The sequence below is a fragment of the Canis lupus genome, chromosome 16, assembly GCF_003254725.2.
Source record: "Canis lupus dingo isolate Sandy chromosome 16, ASM325472v2, whole genome shotgun sequence".
Lineage (NCBI taxonomy): Eukaryota > Metazoa > Chordata > Mammalia > Carnivora > Canidae > Canis > Canis lupus.
The window spans coordinates 60,572,436-60,597,981 of NC_064258.1; the positions used below are offsets into that span (position 1 = coordinate 60,572,436).

At 62.3% G+C, this 25,546-nt stretch overlaps 1 protein-coding gene and 1 long non-coding RNA gene across 6 annotated transcripts in view; both read right to left on the bottom strand.

The window, feature by feature from the left end:
- Nucleotides 1–25,546, bottom strand: part of ARHGEF10 (Rho guanine nucleotide exchange factor 10) — a 100,700-nt gene that overhangs the window by 15,660 nt on the left and 59,494 nt on the right. For 4 of the 5 annotated variants that reach the window (XM_035700060.2, XM_025445662.3, XM_025445659.3 and 1 more), the window contains 14 exons: nt 25,151–25,228; nt 24,834–25,013; nt 23,519–23,635; nt 21,804–21,896; nt 18,350–18,520; nt 16,656–16,801; nt 15,046–15,221; nt 8,794–8,909; nt 8,351–8,478; nt 8,129–8,229; nt 6,685–6,806; nt 5,669–5,755; nt 3,668–3,873; nt 3,070–3,227 (listed from right to left, as the gene is read on the bottom strand). In XM_035700060.2, the coding sequence (XP_035555953.1) occupies nt 3,070–3,227; nt 3,668–3,873; nt 5,669–5,755; nt 6,685–6,806; nt 8,129–8,229; nt 8,351–8,478; nt 8,794–8,909; nt 15,046–15,221; nt 16,656–16,801; nt 18,350–18,520; nt 21,804–21,896; nt 23,519–23,635; nt 24,834–25,013; nt 25,151–25,228 (1,879 nt within the window). The remainder of the gene's footprint in view (nt 1–3,069; nt 3,228–3,667; nt 3,874–5,668; nt 5,756–6,684; nt 6,807–8,128; nt 8,230–8,350; nt 8,479–8,793; nt 8,910–15,045; nt 15,222–16,655; nt 16,802–18,349; nt 18,521–21,803; nt 21,897–23,518; nt 23,636–24,833; nt 25,014–25,150; nt 25,229–25,546) is intronic. The other variant, XM_025445661.3, reaches the window with a different exon arrangement.
- On the bottom strand, nt 10,460–14,015 carry LOC118351021 (uncharacterized). Its single transcript, XR_004805781.2, has 3 exons — nt 13,736–14,015; nt 12,981–13,154; nt 10,460–12,877 (listed from the first exon to the last, which is right to left on the bottom strand). It is a non-coding gene; the product is annotated as an uncharacterized LOC118351021 (long non-coding RNA).

Here is a 25,546-nt window from a genome sequence, read left to right on the forward strand (position 1 = left end):
TCGGAGTGGAGATCCGATTCTTCCCCACACGCGCAGGGGCTGAGAGCACAGGGCTGAGGATGCCCGCAGCACCTACGCCCCCGGCGTCTGCGCCCCAGCACAGCCACCACCCTGACAGTGCTCGTCCCTCTGGAGCAAGAAACTGCTGCACACGTTTTGTTTGGAAGGATCAACTTCTAGTGACTGAACTTTGTTCTGAGCACCTAGTTACTCCTGCAGAGTCTGCGCTCAGTGCCCCGAGTCCTCCGTGGGGGCGGGGGTCCAACCAGGATGTGGGCCTCAGCTCCAGCTGACTGCAGACAGCCTCTCCCTGGAGGCTTCATCCAGGCCTGAGTTCCCTCCCAGGCTGCCCCCCGCGGCTGGGCCCCAGCACATGCTCCCTACATTCTGAGCCAACACCAGGAAATCTGGAAATTTCTCCCAGACTTCCTGATTTCAAGCTCCCTAAAAGGTCAAAGACTTGCAATGATGATGCGTCCTGAGCCGTGGCGGAAGGGCAGCGGCCTCCATCCAGCCAGGCCAGTCCTCCCACCTCAGAGAACACAACAGCGGCGAAGGGACCTCCCTCCGGGGAAGACATTCAGACGCCAACGGGTACGCGACCACGTGCTCTGCATCCGTCGGCGTCGGAGAAACGGAAACCACGGCGAGAGATCACTTCACAGCCGTGAGGATGGCCGTCATCGCCAAGACGCGAGGTCCACGTGAGGTGCAGGAGAAAGGGGGCCGTGTGTGCTGCCGGTGGGAAGGCCGCCCCGGAAACAGCGTGGAGGTCCCTCGAGACATTAAAATAGAGCGACCGTACCGTCCAGGACGCCCACTTCTGGATACTGATCCGAAGGACACGGAAACGTCAATTCGAGAACCTCCATGCAGCCCTGCAGCAGCATCGCAGCCGCCAGTCCGTCGACGGCCGGAGGGAGAGATGTGGTGTGCACGCACGCACAAGGGAGCCCCGTGTGCCACAGAGATGAGGACGTCCCACCGCCGTCAGGACGGGGTGAACCTCGAGGGCGTCATGCTAAGCGAGATGTGTCCTCACGCACGTGTGGAGGCTAAGACCTCTATGTCACGGGAACAGAACTGATGGGGGGCCCAGGGGGGAGGGGGGGAGCCTCGCAACCAGAGAGAGGAAGGCCTGGGGCCTGACGCCCGCCATGAGGACAGTCCACGTCCCGCACGTGAGCGCCCAAGCTCTAAGAGCAGATCCCGAGCGTCCTCAGCACCAACACAGCGACGGTTTGTACGTGACGGGGACGCAGGTGGCGGCTCTGCAAAGCACCAGGGGTGCGAAGGACACCCCGCCGCCCTCGGGCCAGGTCAGTGATGTGCCAGTAAAGCCGGGAAAGGAGGAGTCACCAGCCCCAAGTTAGACGAATATAAATAAGCCCTGAATAAGTCCACAGCACTGGGAGAAACGGACGTCAACACCCCGACTCCGTGCGGGAAGCTCGCAGACGGGACGGAATCACGGAACCTTCAGACCCGCACGCTGTGCACGATGCCCCTGACCTCAGCCCCTGCCGCAGCAGCACAGCTCGACCCCAGGCAAGCCGACCCCGGCCACGCAGACGCAGGAGAAGGAAATGGAGCGACCCCGTGGGTCTAAGTACACGCGGACCTCGTTCCACATACGGCGAGCTCACGCGGAAGCCACGCCTCTGAGCCCGACTCACCCCACGGGGCACACCCGCTGCCCCGGCCCTACCCCACCGTCCGGGCCGCCCACAGGTCCTGCTTCCTGCCCTGGCCGCCCCCCCACAGGGACCTGCAGCTGCCCTGACGTCCCCCCAGTGACGATGGCCCCCCAGAGGGCTCTGACCCGGCACCCCCAGCGCCCTCTGGGCATCGTGAGCACGTTTACCCCGTGACGTGTTCGTCCCCCCGCCCCCCCTTCCCACCCCCAGCCCCGTGGGAGAGCTAGGACTTGCCCCCATCGGCTGCCCCTGGCACTAGCCCCGGGTCCCCTGCACCGAGCCAACGCTCAGCTTGTCCCCAAGACAGTGAGTGACGGCGGCACAGTGCCTGGGAGGTGGCGGGGGTGCTGCAGGCGGGCAGGCATCAGGGGCGGACAGGCTCCCCCCCTCCAAGGGGACCGTCTGCCCCAAGGGGATTCGGCCCCTGACTTCCATGCACCCCATCTTGGTGGGGCCGCCGAAACCCCACAACCGTGAGGGATGCGAGGCGGTGCCCCCGGGGAGGCAGGGGAGGGGAGCACCGGGGACTGGCCCTGCTGACCCCACCTCAGCTGTGGCCCCCGGGCCCCGGGAAGGGTGCACACGGCTGGCCGGGCCGGTTTGGGGCGTCCACCGTGGTGCCCGAGCCAAGGAGACGCTCGGTCCTACAGCTGAAGACAGAAGCCGCCCCATGAGAGGGGCTCAGAGGAAGGAAGGCTGGCCGCGGGGAGCGGGTGAGGAAGCCCCCGACCCTGTCGACCCCGGAACGCGGGCAGTGGGCCCTGCGAGCGAGGGTGACCCCCGGCAGCGGCGGGACAGCTCGCCCTAGTGGAGCTACACCGCAGGGGCGGGACGGGGGCTGAGCAGGTGGACAGAGCTGGGACGCCCCGACCCCAAGAGGCTGCGGAGCCCCGCTGCGCCCTCTGGGTCCCCAGAACCCGCCGAGGTCCTGGTGGAGCCCGTGGAGCGTCCGGGCAGACGGAGTCCAGCCACTCCCACGGGCGGCCTGCATCCCCACCACCCAAGGGAGCCGCCAGCCCTGAGGGAGCCTCCAGCCCTGAGGGAGCGCAGGGGCCGCGGGGGACGGGACCGTGCTGTGGGGGACGGATGTGCATGGACTTCCCACCTCGTGGACAGGGAGGCGTCAGTGGGACAGCGACGGCCTGAAACCACTTCCTGCCTGTGCGGCTGCATGTTCACGCTGGGCACCGTCCTCCCGCCCCATCCCCCCACCTTGTCCTGCCCCATCCTCCTGTCCTGTCCTCCTGTCCTCCCACCATCCTCCCACCATCCTCCTGCCCCATCCTCCCGCCCTCCCTCACCGCCCTCCTCCTCCCGAGGCTGAGAGAGTCCCCGGAAGCCCCCGGGAGAGGGGACGTGCAGACACCACTACCTTCTGCCTTCCTGTAGACGGCCACGGCCCCATTGACCAGGCCGGCGTACAGGCTCTGGGGCGTGCAGGCCAGGCTCAGGACCGTGGACTTGTCGGGGGCGAAGAACTGCTGCAGGCGCACCTTCTTGCAGCCCTGACTGCTCTTATAGATGGAAATGCTGCGGGAGAAGGACGCGGGCCAGTGAGCGCCCCTGCTCGGTGACGGGGCCTCGCCAGCACACCCCCCACCCCAGCTCCGACCTGCCCCGGCCACCTCCGCCCCTCCCTGCCACCCCCACCGCATCTCTTCCTCGCACGGTAAAGGAGAAACAGGACTTCTCCCTCCGTAAGCAGCTTCACATCACAGAACCACCGTGGTTCCTTTACGAGGTGCAGTGTCCAGGAGGCCGGGCACAGAACGCGGTCCTGCTATACTCCGAGACGTGTGGAGTCGGGGCAGGTGAGGGACACAAGTGAACAGCCACGTCGCGTAGCTGCCGTGCCTCCGGGGGGCGGGGGGCTGCAGCTACCCCAAGGGGACTGGTTCTAAGGGCGGTGACCCAGCCTTGGGGCGCAGCCTAGCAGGTGGGGCGGTGGCCGCCCCTGGCAGTGGGCTCACCTCCCCTCCTCGGTGCCCAGGCAGACGGTGGGCACGCCCGACGCCCTCCCGGCAGTGGCCTCGGGCTCCGCGGGCCGCTCCTCTGCGGGGATGAACACCATGCACAGGATGCGAGACTCCACGTTGAAGCACTCGATGACTTTGGGGTTGCAGTTTTGAAACGAGACGATGGCAACCTGGCCCATTTGGCTGGTGCAGCTGCCGATCTGAATGGGGGGTGGGGGGGTTAGAGGAGCACCTGCAGCTTCCATGGCACACCGACCCCGACCTCCGAGGCCACAGATGGGAGGACGACGGAAGGACAAGACGAGAGGACGGGGCGGGAGGGCGGGACGGGAACCACGGTTGCCACAGAAACCAACACTTCACAGAATCCACAGGGTTTAAACCATCTGCTACCGGAGCCCGCGCTTCCTTTTCAACTTACGGGGTGACTTTCCCTTTTAATTTTTTTTTTTTTAATTTTTTTTTTATTTATTTATGATAGTCACAGAGAGAGAAAGAGACAGAGGCAGAGACATAGGCAGAGGGAGAAGCAGGCTCCATGCACCGGGAGCCTGATGTGGGATTCGATCCCGGGTCTCCAGGATCGCGCCCTGGGCCAAAGGCAGGCGCCAAACCGCTGCGCCACCCAGGGATCCCCCCTTTTAATTTTCATAACGAGAGTACAGTTTCGAGGTTTTCTTCCTAGCTCCCGTTGCTATCCCTGAGGAACCAGCTGCCCGGCACTCCGCCGCGGTGGTGGCCCACTCGGGCATGACTGAGAGGCTAACAACCGGGTGAGCATCGGTTCCCAACAAGTAAACGCTGACGTGCGACGGGCTCAGCTAGGAAAGCAAGGCCCAAGGAACCTGAGCACCGGGCGCCTCGCCCCCCAGCACGGCTGGCAGCGCATAAGCACGAGGTGCTGGGGTCGCCCTGGGCCGCCGGCGAGCCACTGGGACACCCATGGACACCCCGCAAGCTCCGTCCCAATGCGCAGTGCAGCCGTCTCACGCGGGAAAGGGTCAGATGCCGCCAACGGGAAGAATGCCCGGGGCAGAGCCTGCGAGGTCTGCAAAGCCAGCCGGGGCGTCGGCGCTGTCGTGGAGCCCCAGGTGTGGGGCCCCAGGTGCCATCGCCGCCGCGCCAGCTTCGGGAGCGTCATCAGGCCCCGGCCGCTCGCGCTACAGAGAAGCGTCCTGCTCGGACGGCCGTGCGGTAAAGGCTGCGGGATCGCCAGGCCCACGCCAGCCGCCGGCGACCAGGGGAGTGAGGAGGCACCGACATGGTGCGCATGACAGAAAACCTTCTCTGCCCCAATTCTCTGCTCAGGGAAGTGAGCCCATCCCGTCCTTCCTGCCGGGTGCACGTGGGGAGGAGCGCCGGCCAGGGAGAGGCTCCGCTGTGGGACGTGGAGGGGTCACCCGAGAGCAGGGAGCCTGGAGAGGTGGTCGGGTGGTCGGGGCACGGCGCTGGAGGACAGACAGCAGGGTGCCCCCGCGGAGCAGGGCTGCGGGCCCAGGAGGCACACAGGAGCCCTCACGGTGCGTGGGACCCTCTCCCCGTCTGCAAGGACCGGAAGTGCCCATTGCAACTGCAGCATGCGAAATGCAATACTTGATTTGGAGCAAATTAATTTGGATTGCCAAGTTTCCAGGGTAAAAAGCCAGCAATGTCTTGGAGGGGGAAAAAAAAAAAAATCTTATGCAACTTAACCACCCAAACTGCAGAAATATTTAAATTATTCTATTACTTAACTGGGTTGTCCCTGTGCTGAATCTAATCCGGTAAAGCTTTAAAAGAAAAAAAAAAAAAAAAAAGCAAAACACAAGACATAAACCTTTCAATTCCTGAGAATTGCACAACTTTCCCAAAAGTGCTCAGTCCCGTCACGGCTCGTGACTCGCATGCTTATAAACAGCCCAGGACGCCCAGGACACCGATAGCGGACTGCACGTTGGAACCTGTCAAACCCACGCTGGCCGTGGACACGGACCCGCAGGCGCCGCCCTGTCTTACCCACAGGAAGCCGTGCACCGTGGACAGCGAGTCTGGCTGGGCCTCACTGGTCACGCAAGGTTCAGGGTTGTAGGCGGCACATTCGATCTATCGGGGAAGAAAATCGGACGCCCTCGTTTAGAACAGGACCCGGAGGCGTCTGAATGACACAGTCCCTTGAGCGGATCACAGAAGCCGCAGGTTGTTACTTGCTGCAGATTAAAGCAGGACAGGAGGTACGAGCCTCAGAAATCTGCTCCTGAGAGGCGAATGCTAATGAGCGACATCGGTCTTTACTCCCGTATCCAGATCCCAGCTCCTGCTGCAAACCTGCGTCACGGAGCGCAGCACGCAGGCCCCGGGAGCGGCGGGAGGGGGATGGACGCCCTTCTGTCCCTCCCGCCCGCCCGCCCTCCTCTCCCGGAAGCTCCAGGGAGCCTGGCTCCAGGTCTGAGTGTCACCAGAGGCCAGAAAGCAGAGCTACAAAAGTCTTTACTTGCTTCTTACACAAGACACATCCGCACCTGAAGGCACCTGCTGTGGTCCCCAAACAGAGAGCACGGGCATGAATAAATGGCCACATCGGCACAAGCGTTAGCAAAAGAGGGCGAGGCATTCCAGGTAAACACGGGCCTCTAACTGGGACCCACAAAGGAGACGGAATATGCCCAGCGCAGGGCGGCCCGGCGGACAGACAGGAGACCTGTGTCCTCTGAACTAACAATTCCTGGAGTGCACCGGGTACAGCGAGGACCCCCAGGCCTTAATGACCACAGGGCAGAATGCAGCAGGGGCAGTGAGGACCCCCCAGCACCCGGATGACCCCTGGGTGCAATGCACCAGGGGCGGTGAGGACCCCTATCAGTGGGGCGACCACTGGGCAGAACATCAGGCTTTCTGTTTCACGTTCTAACAATCTAAGTCCTTAACGTTTTTCCCAGAGAAGTGTCACAGCGGGTGCCTTGGGGCGATGTGGGACTCTGCTCCCCCTCAGGCAGCACCGTGCCCGTGAACGGTGCCCCCACCCCCAGGCCCACCTTGAACTCCTGCTGCTTGGCCACCGTCACCGGCATGTGTCCCACGAGGAGAGGGTGTCTTTCCTTCTTAATCTGGTTCCCGTCATCCTCCACGCAGAACCAGCCCATGTGGTTCTCCTCCTCTGCGGTCACGTCAAAGAGAAAGGGGAAGGGCACCTGAGCCGCCTCCTGCTTGGACGGGACCGTGCGGGCCGCAGCCTCAGACAGGACCTCCTGCACGAGGCTCAGGGCCAAATACCGTTTCTGGAAAACGCGACCGTCTGTCCCTCATGGAAAGGCCGCCCGCTGAGCGCTGTGTTCTGGAAGAGCACCTGATTGCCCGCGTGCCCCCCCCCCCCCGGGGCCCCTGCGTAACCACCGAGAGTCGCACGTAGACACCTAGGGCCGTTCAGTGACAGGTGTCGTCACTACAGGAGAAAAACGTGCACCGAGCGAGCTGTGCGCCCCGGCTCCGCAGGTGTCCGGCCTGTGACAGCGAAGGTGCTGCCTTCCAGGTTAGTCCGCTGTGGTCGGAGACGGGCTGGGCCGTTCCTGTCGTGCTCGTCACAACCCAAGGAGCCCCTCAGGACAGAGAAAGGGGCAGGGGCAGAGGCAGGAGGGCGCTGCGCTCGGCAAGCAGGGGGCCACGGCGTCCTGCGGGCTGGGAGCATCGCAGGCCTCGGACCCCGTGCAGCTCGGGGACCAGAGCACCCGCACGCACGACACCCTGCACCTTCTGAGTAGCAGATCCGCCTGGGAATGAGCTACGGGCACACGTCTACACTGCAGAGGGGCTTGATTCAGGGGCCGACACAGGAGCGAGGAGACCTCGCCCGGTCCCCCGGTCCCTGGCTGAACCACAGGACCTCCTTCCACGCTGGCAGGGCCTCCGCTGACAACTCGGAGCCGCCCTGGACCTCCCGCGGGTGACGGAGGGGAAGCAGGACTTCCTCCCGCCTGTGGCGCCGGAGCCGCAGCCGGACACAGACCCGCCCTGGGTCACGGGCCCCCAGCCCCCAGGCCGCAGCTCTCGGGGCTTCTCCGTTGCTGTTCGCGGGCTCAGCTGGCGTCAACGTGTTCTCACAGTAAGAGCAAGGGCCTGTTCTCATGTGTGACCCTAAATCATCACAGTGACGTCTTAAAAATCACTCGTGCGGGAGCGGGGGCGGCAGGTGGGTGGCTCGGTGGGGGAAGCGTCCCACACGATTTGGGCTCGGGTCACAGTCTCAGGGCCGTGGGCCTGAGCTCCACGTCGGGCTCCCCACTCAACAGCGAGTCTCTCTCTCGCTTGCTCATTCTCAAATAAATAAAATGAACACGTTCTTTTGCATTAAAGGACGAGTCTACGGTCAAGGGCGTTCTCAGGGCGCTCTCGGCTCAGGCACGGGCCCCGCCGCCAGGCAGGGAAGCCGGGGACCAGGGCCCGGCAGCTGAGCCCCGCGCGGCCCACAGCACCCGCTCTTACCCAGGGCGAGCTTGGCCATCTGCAGGTTGCTGATCCACGACTCCTTGATGGCTGGGGTGAAGGTGTTGAACACAGCCGTGAAGAACGTGGGCCGCCCGGACCTGCCGGGGGCACGGGGACAGCTGCACCCCGGGACTCCACCGCTCCGCCGGGTCCCACAGGTCACCGAACCACGCCGCCCCCTCGGGCCCGGCCCGGCAGCCCTGTCGGGTCACCACTCACTTGTCCTGCTTCCCCGGGAGCTGCAGCTGGATGCGGCAGCAGTCGGCCGCCCGGATTTCCTCCTCCTTCTTCAGGATGAGCCTCTGCAGGCCTGCTGTCCAATCGTGGGCCACAGCCTGGTTCAGGTTCTGGGGGGAACGCACGCCCGTGTCGGCGTCGGGGGGGCCCAAGCAGGCGGTGCTGCAGCCTGGGCCCTGCCCCCGGGCCCTCGGGGAGCGGGCTGCAGACGAGAGGCCCCCGCGGCCCGGGTTGCACGGGGCGGGACAGCCTAGGACCAGACGGCTCCTCAAGTCCGCCCCAAACGAAGTGACCCCCGCACAGTCTCACCCCACAGGAAACGGGAGGAAACACACCAGGACCAGCCTCGTGGTCACGCCCCGTGGGACATGCCGGCGGCGACGCGGGACCAGAAACAGAGTTGGGAGCCGAGGCTCCGAGGTTACCTGGTAGTTTCCTCGGAGGTTCCCGATCAGCTGCGAGATCTGACCGACGACGTTCAAGTCATGCAGCAGGTTCTGCAGGTCCTGGTACAGCTGCCCCGGCCCCACGTACACCTGGTCTGCGGAAGAAGCGAGAGCGGAAACCTGAAGCCACGCGTGTGCTGGTGCCAGAGGCCGAAAACACCAGCGTTAAAATCCTGGCTGACTTAGGAAGTGGATCCTTTGAAGCATTTAGGGGTCTCTTTCCTCTTCTGACCTTTAAATCCAGGATGATGTCAGACTTAGAGAAAAGACCAAGAGCCCCCGGCGTGGGGCCCTCGCGCAGCGCCCGGGACGTTGACGTCTCACGGCCCCGTGGCCCCCTCGTCAGAGCCGCGGAGTCTCGTGGACACGATGCTGCCGGCTCACGCGCACGCCCTACAGGTGTCGCCAGCTCGCCCACCGAGCTCGTCGCTGCCCTGGGCCCCGCCGCCCCGCACGCCCTTGGCTGCCGTCCCCTCCCGGAGGGCCTGTCGCCTGTGAGCTGAGCGCGTGGACCACGGCCCGCGAGTCCTCCCCTAGAGCCTCCCGCGCTTTCCACTGCTGGGGCGATCTCTAAGCCTCAACGACGTAACTGCGGTTGCTAAGAGGTAGCTGGAAACGCCACTAACGTAAAGCAAGTACCCGACAACCGGGGTCACCCACAGCACCTTTCCTCCAATGCCGAAGGACGGGGACAGAGGAGGACGGTCACGGGCAGGGAGGAGCCCCCACTCAGGGCCGCCCGCCTGCCACACGAGGTGCCCCATCCCCCACCTCCCGGCAAGGACGCCGCTGACGCACAGGCCGGATCCCGACGCACGATCCCGCCGGAGCCCGGCGTTAGGGACACGCGGTGACAGCCGACTCCTCTCCCGCGTCTGTGCACACGGGCTGCCCCAGGTCCCCCGGCCAGCGGCCAGCAAACCTGGGTTGTGTGCGGCGAGTGTCCTGGGGTCGGCCCCACGGGCATCATCCAGCTGGGGGTAAGGCCGACGCTGCCCGCAGGACGCAGCCAAGGCCCCGCCGGGCGCCTTACCAACAGCGTGCAGAGCAGGAGCACACGTGTGTGTCACTGGCTACGACTCTTAAAGGACAAACGTATGGTTAAGGGAAAAATAAAAAGTGCAGCTGGCAAGCGTGGCGGCTGGGACCGCTCGGCTCCGCAGGGCCGCCAGAAGGAAGCACGTCCCCCGGCGGGTCTCAGGCTGTGCTGCCGGCGTCACAAGCAGGACCAAGGCGCCCTGCGTTCCCGGCGGGCATGGGGCGCGGCCCATTACGGGACGGCTCTGCACCCCACCCACGACCGCGCACATCGGTGCTGCCAGCAAATGTGCGGCTCCAACATCAGAGCCTCGGGCGCTGCTCCTCGAGCCGCGCTGGGCACCTCGCTGCAGAGCACTGGTCTGGGCACTCTGCGCGCTCTGCGGACGCTCTGGGGATGCGGGGGACGCTGGCCCTCCGCCTCTGTTCAGGCTGCTGGCGGCAAGCAGGGGCGCCGGCTTTGCTCCCCGGGGCAGCAGCGAGGTTTCCGGGTGCAGGGCCTGCTGGTGCCCGGCGGGAAGCTCCCACACAGACGCTGGTCCCACAGGCCGAGGCCTGCCCTGCACTCCTAACTCGCGGCGCACCCACCACAGAGAAGTACGGCCAGGCTGGCCCCGCTGTCATCCGCAAGGACCCCGGAACGAAAACCCTAGGTGACCTCAGGTATCGGCACCTGCGTGCACACCGTGCGCCCCCCTCGGACACACTGGCCCGCACACCCCGTCCTCCAGACGCCCAAAGACGACCTCCTCGGGACGTGGTGAAGAGGGGCGGGGACGGGCCTCTCCCAGGGAAGGCTCCTGCCCACTGAGACCCCCGTCCCCTCCCCAGCTCGGTGCAGCACAGTTCCCTGAGCGCAGGGGGTGCTCGAGTCCACTGCGGGACGGAGTTGAGGCTGTGCAGACCCGCTCGAGTCTGCTCATCTCTGGCCACAGGCGAGTTTAGTTTCCAGTAAACCCACTCCCCACAGAGGGGGAGGCACAGTGAAGGTGGGGGCAGCGACGGCCCTGGGGGTGCATGGGGTGCAGCCACGGCAGGGGCAGGGCAGCGACGGCCCCGGGGCTCTGGGGATTCCTTGTCCCCAGCGTGCAAAATTGGTGAAAACCTTCCGTCACCCCCCAAAAAAGGCAGAGAATTTGGCAAAGTAACTTTAGAAGATCTGGGAGCGGACACCAGCCTGCGGGACCCGGGACCCCTGAGCAAACCCACAGACGCCAGCCTGCAGGCCCCGGAGAGCGAGCTTTAATGCCAGAGAAATGTCACAGCTCAAGGAGGCGCTGGGAGCGGTGCCCTCCTCAGGGGCCCTGCTGGGGGGTGCGTCCAGGGTCCTTCCTGGCCTCGGGCGCAGCCCCTCCCCCTGCACTCCCTCAGTGGGCAGCCCCCTCCCCTGCACAGCCGCCTCCTCCTTCCCCTCCTCCCTGCACAGGCAGCTCCGCAGGCCTCGGTTGCCAGGCAGTGCCGCCACCGCCCACGCTGTCCTCAGGCTGAACAACAGACCGAGGCTCCAGTGCTGGATTCCAGAGCTCAGTCGTTCCAACGGCAGGAAAGTCACAGGCCACGGCGGGTGGAGCACAGGAGTCTCTACGCGGCTTCTCAAAACAATTGAGGGATGACAAGTGCAGGAGAATCGGAAGGAACAAAACCGCTGTGGGTGAATGAGAAGCGCTTCCCTAAAAGCTCTGAGACACAGGTGGCAGCGACGGCGACGATGGCCGCTGGCTGCTGGGAGGATGCACAGCGTGGATTTGACGCAGAGAGCAGCTCGTTGTCCGGCCCCGACAGCAGCGGGACCCTCGCTCCTGAGGCGTCTGGCCTGGGTGGCGAATGCGTTGTTCCCTGGCAGCACCCCGGGGGACGCCAGGCAGCCCCCGACTCCCCGACCCGAAGCCTGACATGCCCCTGGGGTCTGGCTTGAGTTCGGTCTCCAACACACACAGAGAATTGGTGCACTTCTCGGCCACAAGCTGTCGAGGATGGAGGGTCCCTCCCTGGATGGACAGCACGTCGGTTCTCTCTCCTGGAGGGGCGAGCATGACCTACACGTGACCAGGCACCTCCATCCTGCTCTGCTACCCAAGAAACAGCTGAGTAGCGGCTCTTGCTTCCCTGCCCTGACGCTACGCTTTGCTCTCCTCGCGTGTCACCACGCATATGACTGGAGCCACGAGGGTACGGGGACCGTCAGACACAGGTGGAACAAGGGTCCCCAGGCTGGAGCAGCTCCCGGGCTCTCACTGGCACCACGTGACGGTGGGACGGCCCTGCCCTCAGACGCAGCAGTCCGGCCAGCTGACCAGCACCAGGTCTCCACCATAACCTGGAAGCCTCTTGCAGAACGTTCATATTCCTCCGGACGCAGCTGGACCCCAGAGCAGACCGCCGTGGGTCCCCGGCACCTGGAGGGACACACGCTTCCCAACCGCCACAGGCTGGGAAGGTTCTCGTCACAAGAGCACTCGCCACTCCCCGTGCACACGCGCTCCTCCCTCTGTGTGCCCCGGCGACATGTCGGACAAACACCAGCTGAACGAATGAATGAACCAATTGGTCGAGGACTGCTCGCTCGCTCTCTGCTAAAATCCTGCTCCCTCGTTGAAACCTGGCTTAGGAAGCATCTTCCCTGGGAAAACCATCCCCCTTGATCTCTCAGGGTCTTGCCCTTGTTTGTGCTGAGGACTGTGTGATATGGTGCCACGTGTGTTCTCAGATCCCAGCCCCAGGGCTTCGGGAGGCGGCGTCTACACCGCAGCCGTCTGGGGGTTACCAGAACGTGGCGCTCGGTTAGAAAAGGCCTTCGATAAAAAGGTCGGTGGAAGGACACAGTTTAGCTAAAAATCTGACAGTGGTCGGCGGTTCCATCTTTCTTTCCGCTCGCTCCACAGATACTTGTTGAGCGCCTGCTGCGTGCCCGGTCACGACGCCGGGAGGGAAACGATGAGTGGTTGCCCTCACGTAAGGTCCCTCGCGCTCGTCAGCTAGCAGCACCCTGGTTCCTCAGACTGAGGCACCGTCCCCAGAGACCACCCTGAAAGGTACCACACGGCACGTGAAGATGACGCAGTCACCCCGGGGCGGGCGTTCCCCCCACGACGGGCAGCGGGCGTCTGGGGAGGCGGAGGAAGCGTCACCTCAATGCAGAAAACGCGCTCCCTGAACAAGTGCTCTCCCTGAGGTTACGAGGTTACGGGTGGGCTTTGCCAGCGAGAGCGGAAAGGTCACGGCAAGTCGGCAAAACACAGCCACGCCCCCGTTTCCAAGTATTTTCCAGGCTCTCGAACTGAAGGTACAACGACAGACTTCCCCTGAAATTGAAAAATGAAGAAAAACCAGCTGCTCTCCCAAGTGACACGTCTTCTGTTCGCCGCCAATGAGAACCGTGCCCCCCTGCGCCACGGATGGGAGCTCGTGGGCTCAGTCGCGGCCCCAACGTCCTTGCTTCCGTGCACGGCCAACCCCTGAGCGACAGGGCTTTGAACTGCGCGGGCCCCGCTTCCACACACGTTCCCTTGGTAAACACACGGCAGTGCCACAGACGCGGCCCCGGGACCTCCTCACCGAGGCTTCCTGTTCCGCGTCTTTAGCTAAGAACACAGCACGGGATTCGGCTACAAAACGCGTGCTAGCCGGCCATTTACGTTCCCGGTAGGGCTTCGGGGCAACGGCAAGCTTCTGGCAGTTAACATTTTTGGAGTCGAAGGATATATGTGGATTTTTGACATATGAGGGTCGGCGCCCCGACCCCCACGTTCTTTAAGGGTCAGTCGTGTTTTAAAAATTAACTCTTCCTGCTATGTGCCTCTTAAATATTACTGATTCATTCACATCTCCCTCTACGTCAGCTCAATACAAGTTATAAAATATAAAGATGAGTAAGAAAACGTACTGGGGCCTTAATACAGCGTCCGTTCTGTGGGTCGAAGCCGGCCCTGGTGACCTGAGCACAGGAAGGCACCTTTTAGCACGGCTACCACTGCAAACACGCAAAGGCGTCATATCGTTCACAAAACCGAGTCCCAGGCAGGATTTGCAATCAAGATTAGCGATTTAGCTCGGTTTTTAAGAACTTTTAACAAATGAGATGCACAAGTTGAACCTGAGTGAAATCTCGCCAACCTACGTCCGCCCGGAGAGCACCCGCGCCTCCTCCCCTCCCCGCACCACCCCTCAGGACGCTCCCGGCCGTGGAAAACCCGTGACACGGTCTATTTTCCTTATTAGCTGACACCGTGCAGTTCCTGCAAGAAGGACTTAGTGCTCAGTGATCCGGGGGCGTGGGAACTGTGACACCACACGCCCGGGGACGTAGCTTACCAGGCCACTTACCCAACGGAATGACCGACTGTTAACGTTACACAAACGGGATCAACGGGAGACCCCACAGCAAATCAGACCTGATGCTCCTCAGGCCACGTTCCTGTGATGTGCCTACGCAGCCAGAAAAGTTTCAGGGTTTAAAGGCACCTTTTTCTGAGCACGTCAGAGACAAAATAATCTGGAAGGTTGTCCGATATGTTTATAGCATTTATATATTTAACACAAAGGCTCGTTTCATGTATGAAAAGGTTCCCTCCCTGAAAGTCCCCATTCACTGTGTTTTGTGTGGCCAGCGAGTGAGTGAAGCTCAGCGGGGCTTTATTTGCATTAAAAAAGGCAGAGGGAAGAAGGAAGTCCTGAATACCAGCCAAGTTCAAAATCTGCAGTGCAGAGGCCCCGCTGGTAACAGAAACCCTAAGTGCCACACAGCTGTTGAGGCGCTGGCAAAGTATCAGGGCAGCCCCGGCTCATCTCCCCGGACAGGAGCACGGCCCAGTCCCCCCCTGCGCAGGGAGCCTGGGGGAGAGACAAGGGGGCCGCGCAGCAGAGCCAAGCCTACAGCAGGTCCACAGGCCCGAGACCCCTGGGCGTCGATCACTGCGGGGTCGGGACACAGGGGCCAGAGCCCCAAGTGCTGAACCAGAAACCACCGCCGGAGACTGAGGCATCCCACACGGCAGGGCTTCCCCCTAAACCCAGAGGACGCGCAGCAGCAGGGGCAAGCCGCAAGAGGAGGGTGAGCGGGCTCACAGCCGACACAACACAGGCTCCCAAGAGGGTGGCCTCCCACGGCCCGGCCACCTCCCTGGCCCTCGGGCACCGCTGCAGCCAAGGAGCCGGCCCCGAGCCACGCGGGCACCTCAGAACAATGTCACTTACTCGGCTTAGCGTTGGCGACCACTGCCAGGCTCTCGGGCGGGTGCACGGGGGGACACCTGCTTTCTCCAGCACCGTCATTACTGCCGTACTCGATCACTTCTACGTGTCCAAGAGGAACACTCCACTTCAACAAATACCTCTGGCTCGATGACATTATGGTGCTGCTGTCGGAGGTGCTGAAACAGGGAGAAACCGTTCCTTAGGATTCATCACCCGCGTGACTCGCGGTACTGTCTATCCCTTAGATAATTCAAGTGAGGAAGCTTCGGGATGCTTCGGACTTGCTTGCAAAGTTGCCGTTTGGTCCCATAAAGAGGCCTCCCACTAGGTGAGGGCAGGCCCTTCACTGCCCGACCCAGGGCGACGGGAGAGCGTGGACTGCTAGGTCCCAGAAAGCGCTCAGGGTCCCACAGAGGCGGAAGGGAACAGGCCGGATGCTCCCGGATGGCTCCCTGGGCAAAGCTGCTCCTGCGTCCTGGCAAATACTGTTAGCAGGGACAACCTCCTGTGCAGTCTCTGACCATTTCTTACCAAAGTTCCTTCTTTACTCTTGGATATAGTACAACTATTTCAATAAAATTAAATCATGTGGGCAGCCTGGGTGGCGCAGCGGTTTAGCGCCACCTTCAGCCCAGGGCGTGATCCTGGAGTCCCGGGATCAAGTCCCACGTCAGACTCCCTGCATGGAGCCTGCTTCTCCCTCTGCCTGGGTCTCTGCCTCTCTCGGTGTCTCTCATGGATAAATAAATAAAATCTTTAAAAAAAATTAAATCATGCCATTATGCTCCATGATCAAAATACTTATTATGGAACAATGAAAAAAAAATCCCAGGTATTTTTTCCTTTCCCCATAAAATGGAGCAAACACGCATGTACCTAACTGGTTACGTGGAAATGCTAGAGCAGACACGTGTGCAACCACCACCAAGCCAGTGCGTCAGGGCTCCCAGCGCCCCGAGGCCTCGGCGTGCCCAGGGACCTCACCCCTCCTTACTACAAGTGATCATCACAGTTTGCTTTCTTTAAGACATATACTTTTTTTTTTTTTCCCTCAATCAAAATGTAGAAAACAATAGCCAAAATGCTGGGCACTGTACTTGAAACTGAAATACTTAAAAAAAAAGAAAAAAGAAACTGAAATACTTGACGTGTTGGGAGCCAGCTGGTACCCAAGCTACCTGACGTCCCCCAAATGTTAGAGGGCCTCACGCTTCAACTTCCAGCCCGCGTGGGGAGGCGCAGGAGGCACTCAGATGCCCAGTAACAAGTGCAAGACTGCGTATTCGATGCATGGGGCGGGCTTTACACCTAGCAACGGAGAACCCGGGAACTTGGCCCCAAATTTCTACTGAACCTGCTTGAATCTCAAATCTCCACTCCTGATGTTCTGAGGCTACCAAGGGGCTCTTTTCACATCTCAGCCCGACCAAAGCGGGTCCTCCCTTCACCACCTTCCGGGAGCGTCGCTGAGAGCGCGTCAGGGGGGACCAGACTGTCTGTTCCCTTGGTCACAGGACGAGGCGACCAAGCTCCGCGCACAGATCGGTGCACCCTGAACGGGGGGTACTAAGGGGACCACCGCTCCTGTGGGGTGCGGCACGCACGCTCACCGTGCACTGACCGTGGCGCACATCAACACATCACTGAGCATGAAGACCCGGCGCTCCTTGGTCTTAATGATTTCTCCTCTGTCGTTGTAAACAGTTTCTATCATATCGTCGGACCGCACGAGGTACCGGTTCCCGCTGCTGAGAAGCTGAACATTCAAAGTCACACTTGACATGGTTCCCGCAACCGAGTTCCCCGAAAGAAGAGAAAGCGTGAGCCAAAGTCTTGCACAACACAGGAGCAGAACGCGTCAGGGTTCGGCAGACTTTTCCCTTTACGGAGGATTTGCATACTTCCCATCACACTTCACGTGCACACTACGAAGAATCCCGAAAGTGGCTTTTTTTAAGTAAGTCGCTGTACAGACGGTGTTTGGAATCCTCCTCAACAGTGAAGGGAGACTAACCCTCTGTTTGTAAACTCGCCTTCTCCAGCTGAGACGCTGATCCAGCAAAGGGGGGCTCCTCTGTCTGCACCTGTCACTCTCCCTCCTCCCCTCGGATGACCTGCCCGAGCACAGGCTCCATCCTTACACTGCCTCGCCCGGCTGTAGTCGTTCTCTTACGTGCGACGCTATGTCAGCCGAGAACGTTCGTGAGCACGATAGCGACTCGGGGGGGTTTGTTTTCCCAATTAAGAAAACGTCTTAGTGTTTTGGGGTACGTCAAAATTCGTCTCACGGGGCTGAACACAACACTTGGTTTATAAACCTTTGCAGAGATGCTTGGTGTTAATAAGACGAGACCAGTCATGTAGAAGCTAGACTGATTGTGACTATTCGGCCCAAAAGAACATGGGGGAACCCGAAGCTCAGGGGGCGTTCTGACTCTAAATCTGCAGCGGCCGAGCCCCCAGCCAACCTACTCCTGACGTGCTCACAGGGGTGACGAGGCTGCGCGCACGGGCTCGGAACCGGGAGTGAGCGACGCACACCACTTCCCCGTCGGCCTACGTCGCTCTGTGCCTCACGGGCGTGCAAACACCGCGACCACAGGCAAGCACGATTCTAAACAGCATGACCATCACTGGCTGCGATTTGCAGCTCATAGAAACCCCACGTCAATCGCTCAGGAAATCAGGGAGAGCCTGTATAATGGTAAAGTTCTTGTGGCGAGGTCACTGAGGGTCACCATCTGATAGGAGACTACCCTACAGACAGAAAATGGTTTTAGCGACGATAAATAGGATTTGTGATTATTTAAAACCACTCCTATCGATTACCTTCCTCCTGTGGACCAGGGCCGTAAGTAAATACGGGGAGGTCTACATAAAATCCACTCGCTGTCGCGGGAAAGACTTGTGATAGGAAGTGGAAACACGGCTCTGCCTAGGAGCTGCTTTCCTGCGGGGATTCCCTCAGTTTCCGTGACAACCACCACTTACACTGCACGTGACCTCCTCTGGTGCCATTCTGACCATCTAACACGAGACACCGCGTGGTGGCCGAAAGACTCCGCGACAGGAGCTGGTCTGAACCTCCGTGGGGGTCCCGGCCCAGGCGAGGGTCTCATGAACCCGGCCCCTTCCCCAGGGACGCGCGCCCCGACCCGCCCGACGTCTCCATCGGCTTCCGAGGCAGGGCCCTGAGCCGCGGCCTCGCTGCAGCTTCCAGAAGATTAGTAGCAAGCGGTGGAAAGAATGGCGGCTTATTAGTGCGAAGCAAGCGGAACCGCAGCACAGAGAAACCTCGGTCAACCTTGTTCAGGTATCTCTCGTTGATGGCTTTGGCGACGTGCTTGATTTCGCAGCGCTGGTCGGCGTCTCTCTTCCTCTCGTTCAGCTTCTCCGCTAACGTTTCTAGCTCCGTCAGCGCCATCTGAAGCGGCAGCCGGTCAGGATGGCCTTTGGAGGTGTTCTTCAGCATGTCCTTGGGAGAAACACGGTAGGAGGGGACGCGTGACCGCCGGTGCGGGGGTGCAGGCGGCGGCACACACGCGCTCCCAGCTGGCCGCTGCGCCCCCACTTCTGGGGGAGGATGGACCAGCCCCGGGGAGAGAAGAAGCCAAGTGACTCAGGATTCGGCTAAACACGGAGCAGCTCCTTTTGCAAAAACAAAGTGAACTCACTAAGTGGCTTTGCTAATGGAAAAAACTAGCACTTCCCCATAAAGGCTCCGTGAATGGGAACGAGCTGCACCCCAGGTCCCAGAAGGGCCCTGCCCTCCGCACTCCGTCCAGCCTAACGACTAGCCTGTTGCTCCCACCGACACAGAGCCCGCACCCCGGCTTCGCCACGCTCCCGGGGGCGCCCCTCCCCCTCCTGCCCACGTCCGAGGGGCGCAAAGGCACGAGGAGGCTGCAGGGAGGACGCCCGGCAGGCAGCGGCAACACGGTCACCCAGACAACGGAGCCATGGGCGTCACTCGGGCACAGGCTTCCCAGAGCAACATCCAGGGGCACCTGGTGGCTCGGCGGGGAGCTCAGGTCACGATGCCGGGGTCCTGGGACCGAGTCCCGCATCGGGCTCCCTGCTCAGCTTCTCCCTCTCTCTCTGCCGCTCCCCCTCCCATTTCTAATAAAATGTTTAGAAAAAAAAAAAGAGCAACAGTGAAGTGACAGTCACAGCGCTGTCCCCTCGCTCGTACAGAGGACGCTCGCTGGCCTTCGGCCGCTCGTCTGCTCAAGGGGCACACGGTCGGGGGCACGCCCGCTCAGACCTAGCCCAGCCCGCCGCCGTCCCCCTGCAGCTACGCCGGCCCCACCAGCCTGCAGTCCAACAGCACCCTCGTCTTGTAACCTGCTTCTTATCTGAGAAAACAAAACCCTGCGAAACGAGGCAGCGTTTCCGGTCTGAGCGAGCTGCGTGCACCGTGCTACACGCGCGTTCCCTCTGAGTCCCTTTAAGTCCTATCGAGGCGAGTAAAGCACCCGACAGCACATTCTGGCTCCGAGGTCACAGCTGGTGGCTGCCGCCGTCGGCACCATCAGGACACGCACCGCAGCTGCGGGTCCGCGGGCTGGGGCCACCGCATGCCGGGAGAGCACCCCGGGAGCAAGACGGGAAGTCTGCTGCTGCGTCCAGGCCCCGACCCACGTGCGTCCGACACGGGACAGGAAACGGTCACGGGAAGCGAGACAAAGATTCCGGAGGACCACGTGTCCGAAAGCAGCAGCAGAAGAGCCGGGGTTCAGCTTCGCCGGGGCTCAGGGAGGGCTGCGGGGTTCTGAGCCCCAGCGGGGCCCGGAGAGCTGGACATCAGGGCGGAGAAGGGCAGCGGGACGCCCAACGGGCCCGGGACAGCAGGAGGCAGCAGGCGGTGCCCGGCCACCCGACCCGCGTGCACGGAGCAGGACGCCCGTCCTGGGCCAGCCGAGCCCCGGGCCCCGCCCCCCCTCAGGGACAGCTCCCGGGAGCACCTCTCCTCGGAGCACCTCTCCGGGGAGCCCAGGGCCCTGGGGGGCCCTCACCCTCCTCTCAGATGCACACACCGCGGACTCCCTGGCCCAACCGCGTGTTTCCCCACGTGCCCGACCCTCCGCCGCCCCCTCACCGGCCAGGGAACCACTCCCCCAAATCCTGGAGTTCTCAGGTGAGTCTGCTGGGCCCAGACGGACAGGGCGGGAGGAGGAGGGAGACCCACGGAGGGACTGGCCTCACGGACCCCGAGGGAACTAGGCGGGGCGGCGACCACAACCTCACAGAACGTCCTCGGGCCTAAATCTGAGAAACGCTGCCAGGTCCAGGCCCCTGCGGTCAACCGGCACGAGGCTCGGAGCCCGACCTCTGATGGCTCCTTCCGCTGCCCACGGCCCTCCCGCCCTAAGGAATACACCTCGGTGAACACCTGGGTCAAGGGTTTGCTGCGACTTACGGACGGTTAACTGAAAGCTGACGAGCTACACTGGAAATCACACCCAACTACAGCTAAGTGAGAACAGAAAACCACCAGGAGGAGGCGTCTAGGTGCGACGTGGGCGGCCAGGGGTTGCCAGGCACCTACGGGCACGTCGCCAAGCACGGTCTGCGCGAGGGTCTGCACATGCAGCGCACGGACCGGGAGGCGGTTAGGCCTCTGCCCCTGGTCCCTGCGTCCCCACGTAGCCGAAGAAGAGTGTCTAATCGCCTCCCCCACCGTCTTCCTCACCAAGCCGCCTGCCTGGAGCCTCCTACATTCAGAGTTCAGTAAATCCCCAACAACTAGAGCAAAACACATTTTCTGGATATTTTGATTCTAGGGGTAAAAAAACAAAGCAGAACAAACCCAGCTTCTGTTACTAAGACTCTAATGCCTACGCTGGGAACCAGGACCCGATGGGACACGTACACAGGCAACCGGCACCAGAAACGGCCTGTGCGCCTCGGCTCGGAAACAGCCGAGACCAACGCGTAACCGTGGGCGCCCTCCTCTCAGGGTCTCAGGGCTTCGTGGGTCACGAGGTACGTTCCCCACAGACTCGGCTGCCGGCAGCAGCGGGCTCGATGCCGAGGGAGACGCCCCTCGTCTGCAGGGAGGGCACCGCGATCCGCGCTGCGACTCCACACTGGGGCCGCGGGAGCAGCAGGCTGGGCATCGCAGGAGACCTGTCCCGGGCACGGGCGGGACCCAGGCTCCGGGGGGACCAGGTGGGCGCAGACAGCGCGTCATCCGCACTCAGAGCCGCTGTCGCTGGGAGCCACACACCCACCACTCTGTGCATCTTTAGTTTCTGACGATGCTGGGGCGGCCACTGAGCCTCCTGCCGCAGCGTCCCCGCCCCCTGCACTGTCTGTGCAGCCCCCTCACGATGGGCACACTTCGTCTGAGTCCTAACTTGGGCTCCCGAGCCCACCGACCCACCGACCCGTGCAGCACAGGGCGTGGGTCATTTTCCACCTGACCCTAGACCCAGGCCCTGACCACGGCAGAAGGGGGTGGACATGGCTCTGGCCCCGGGGAGCCAAGCCCCGCCCCACCTGGCTGCTCATGAGCTGGCTAGAGGGGGTCCTGGCTAGTGGGGGGTCCCGGCTACGGGGTGCGTCCCAGCCAGTGGGGGTCCAGGCCAGTGGGGGTCTGAGCTAGTGGGGGGGGTCCTGGGTAGTGGGAGACAGGCTAGTGGGGGTCCAGCGCCCTCCCCCTGCCCTCCCGGAACTGCTGGGGGAGGACAGGAGGTCAGAGACAGAAGCAGAAGGGACACCACCGTCCACAGTCGCGGGCAGGGGCGTGTCCTTACCTGCAGCAGCAGAATGAACTGCGGGAACCTCTGGATGGGCTTCATCATCAGGCTGTAGAGCGTGACGCGGTCGGGGCTGGACTCCTGGCACTGCTGTGGGGAGAAGCTCGCTTACTCACGCTCGGCCCGTGCTGGCCCCAGCTCCGCCGCCGGGGCCAGGGTCACCCCCGCCCGCAGCCCCACCCCATCCTGCACCCCGCACCGCGGGACATGCCCGCCCAAGTCGCCAGGTGTGCAGCCCGTCGCGGCAGGCTCTGCACCGGAATCTTCCGGGTTTTTCGCTGGAGGCTTTCGGAGCCACCTCCGACTGCCGGGCAGGGTTCGGCCCTTTATGAGGCCATTGCAATCCTCTAGGGACTGAAAAGTGCACTTACTAAAACAGGAAGAGGATCACGGACTCCCAAACAAGAGCAGCCAGGGCCCCTAGAGGAAGCCCGCCCCACGCCCCACGCCCCACGCCCCGCGCCACGTTCTCTGCGGCGGCCGCTGCCGGCCTCACCCGGCTCTGCTGTGCGGTCTCGGGGTGAGCAGTGGGGTGTCCCTGGGTCCGAGCCTGTCTGAGCTGGCCCAGGAGCGGCTGCGGCCAAGGACATTCGGCCCGAGGGCCCCTCCCTCATGTGCCAGGGGCGGCCTCATCCCCTGGCCCGCGTCCCTGAGCCGGGGACCCCCACCCGGCTGGACCACCTGCATACCCAGGGTGGGGTCTCTCCAGCCAAGGGAGCTGTGTGGTCGGATGGCAGAGCGAGGGACCGGCCCCAGCACCTCGAGGGCAGCCCAGCCTCCCGACACGATCCCGGGCTGGGCCCCGACGACACACGTGCCCGTCCCCAGGCCTCCTGGTAGGAAGGAGGTCGCCTGCCAGTGGGGGCTGTGGCCGGCTCCCTGGCTGACATCTTGGGTTCGGTCAGCGTCCACAGGACCGTTACGGCCTCCTCCACGGAGGTGAACGTGCGAGTCGCCTGCACTGCCTTTGTCCAGGAGCCGTGCTGCTGCGGCACGGAAAGGCCATGGAGCACCGAGGCCCCCACCGCCGGGGTCCGACTGACGGGGAGGGACGGCCGGCGAGACTCCCGCCCAAGTCCGCTCGCTGCAGGGAGCAGGAGCTTTGGGAATTCAGCTCAGGTAACATGCACGAACCTTGGCTCGAGGTTCACGATCGGAGTTGGGGTCTCGTGCAAACGAGGTCCGGGTGGGTGGCTGGTCACGGTGAGGGGCCGTGGGCTGAAGACCCCAGCTCAGCAACAGCCCTCAGCAGACACTCCCCATCGCCCAAGTCCGACGCGCCTCCCCTCGCTGTGCACCTGACACCAGCCCAGGGACCAAGCCCCCAGCCCAGGGAGGGGCCCATTTACTGCTCTGACTCGTAGGGGGCGAAGACTCCACCCCAATCCCAAACTCCGTCTGCTGCCCCTAACGTCATGCTGACAGGAAGCCAAAGCAGCTTCCTTTGGGGCCAGACCTTACCTTTCCATCTGTCCATCCACCTACACTCTTCCAAGGATGCGCAAAACATAGCTTATTTCCAAAAAATGACGCCACCGCTACAGACTCATCTCTATTTCTAGCACTGACCCAACATTTGGTCAAAATCTTTACGATAAATAACGTTACATGTCTAGAGACAGAGTGTGGTGAGAATTTCACTGAGAAGCATTTTGACGTGGAACCTATCACCGGAAGGTGTGGGAACCCAGAAGGAAAACACAAGTGCTTACCTTTAAGAACTCAAGAAAAGCAGGCTTGGTAGCACACGTCTTCTTGAGGATGGCCACGGCGGTGCTGAAGTTATTCACGTACTCGCTGTAGGCGTCCAGCACCATGGATTTGGAAAACTGGGACGTCGGAGCAAATGGAGAACTATCAGCAGCACGTGAGCCCCGGGACTCCCTGCACCCGGGTGCGACAGAAGATCTGAAAACTGCCCCAAAGACCACCCCTCGGGCCCTGGGAGGTTTCCACAGGACCCACTTCATCACGAACGGGTGTGATTTTTTTTTTCTTTTTTCAGCACACGGGTTAGGCGCTGTTTACGCAGCTGCACGACCTAACTCTGCGGCCTCGACGCGCTGCTGGCGTTGCCGTTCAGGCCGCTGGCGGTCTGGCCCTCAGCTAAGCAGTGGCCCTGACCACAGACGACCAGAGAGGAGGGTGTCCCAGGAGAGAATGCCTCGCAGGCCCCAGGACCCTGACCCGCGGGCGCGGAGCCTCCCCTGGGGACTCCCCAGGGCAGCCAGAGACCGATCCTCTCCCACCACATTGGCCTGCTGCCCCGGGTTCCTAACACCAAGGGCCTCCCTCTGACACTCTCCTAACCCCACACGTTCTCCAGATAAACAGTCCTATCTGTAAGCAGGTGCCTCATGTGACTGTCACGGAAAAAAATGCTTTTACCTAAACTGGATGTTTTTAAAGTTTTTTCCTTTAAAAAAAACGTCCCCAGGGTAAATATTTCAAGAAATATTTCAAGACAAAGTAAATGTAGACACCAAATGCATAAAATAGCCAGGAAATGTCACAGCACAGGAAACATCCGCGGCTGCCTCCTCTGTTTTTCATAAGGGCCCTGAACGGGATCACGCAAGTACTTTAGTAAGAACTCCCGTTCCCTTCCCGTTCCCGTTCCCGTGCGGGGCGGCCTGTCACGTCCACGCACGCCGGAGGCTCCCCCTCCAGGAAAGGTTAACGCAGTCGTGCTTCCCTCCCACGCGCGTGGGCAGAGACCTGACCCCGGGGGCACACGGGCCAGGGCGGCACACTGCTTGCAGGGCCCCAGCTCGGCCACAGAAGGCCGCTCCACTGCCTGGGGATGCTCCGGGGCCACTGGCAGCCTTGCCGCCGGCCTCGGGCGGTGCCCCCGGTGCTCTAGAGCACATGCCCCTGAGCAGAGCGCCGTGGCCTCCAAGGGCCCCGGACAGACCCGGCCCGCTGACCGGGACGCCCGGCGGGAGACCTCCTCCGCCCACCCGCAAGGACAGCAAACGGCGCAGGGCACGGGCGAGCTCCGCGGGGCGGGGGCGCGCCGGCAATCACCGAAGCCACGAAGACGTCCCCGATGGTCTCCACCGAGTCCCACTCGGCCACGCGGCTGGCCAGCGCGATCTGGAACATGCCGTGGCACTGCAGCAGCTCCTTCACTCGGAAGAACACCATCTTTAGCTTCCTCTCGCTCAGGATCTTTGGCTCCATCTCCGACAGCGGCTTCTCGTATTGCTGATAAAGACACGCGTGGAAACGCACAGACCCGGCGCTCAGCGTCTCCGGGGAGGCTGCCCGCGGTCGGTCTGTGCGTGACCACGTGCGTAGGCGAAGGGCCAGGGCGACCCAGGTCCGCCCCGCGACACGCGTACCTCCAGAATCCGCTTAAGAGCATCCACGTAGTTCTTCTCGCTGTCGACCACTGAGCCCAGGATGTATCTTCTCACGACCTGTTGATCGGAAAACACACTGCGGCCACTGGGCAGGGGACGGGGGGACGGTGCTCGCTGCTGATAAACTGGCTCATTTGGTGCTTTGTCTCTGAAACCACAGGCGGGGGAAACTCCGCAGGCCTCCAAGGTACTTCGAGTGGCCTATTAGCTAAGGTGACAGACGCAAGACATACGCGCCTGCTGCCGCAGCGACGGACACTGTAAACCTCACAGGGTAAGCCGTGAGGACAGCAGCGCGCAGAGGTGCGGGGCGGCTCGCGTTTGGGTGAAGGGTGAGGACGCGGCTCCAGCCGACTCCGCGCTAGCAGCGACGTG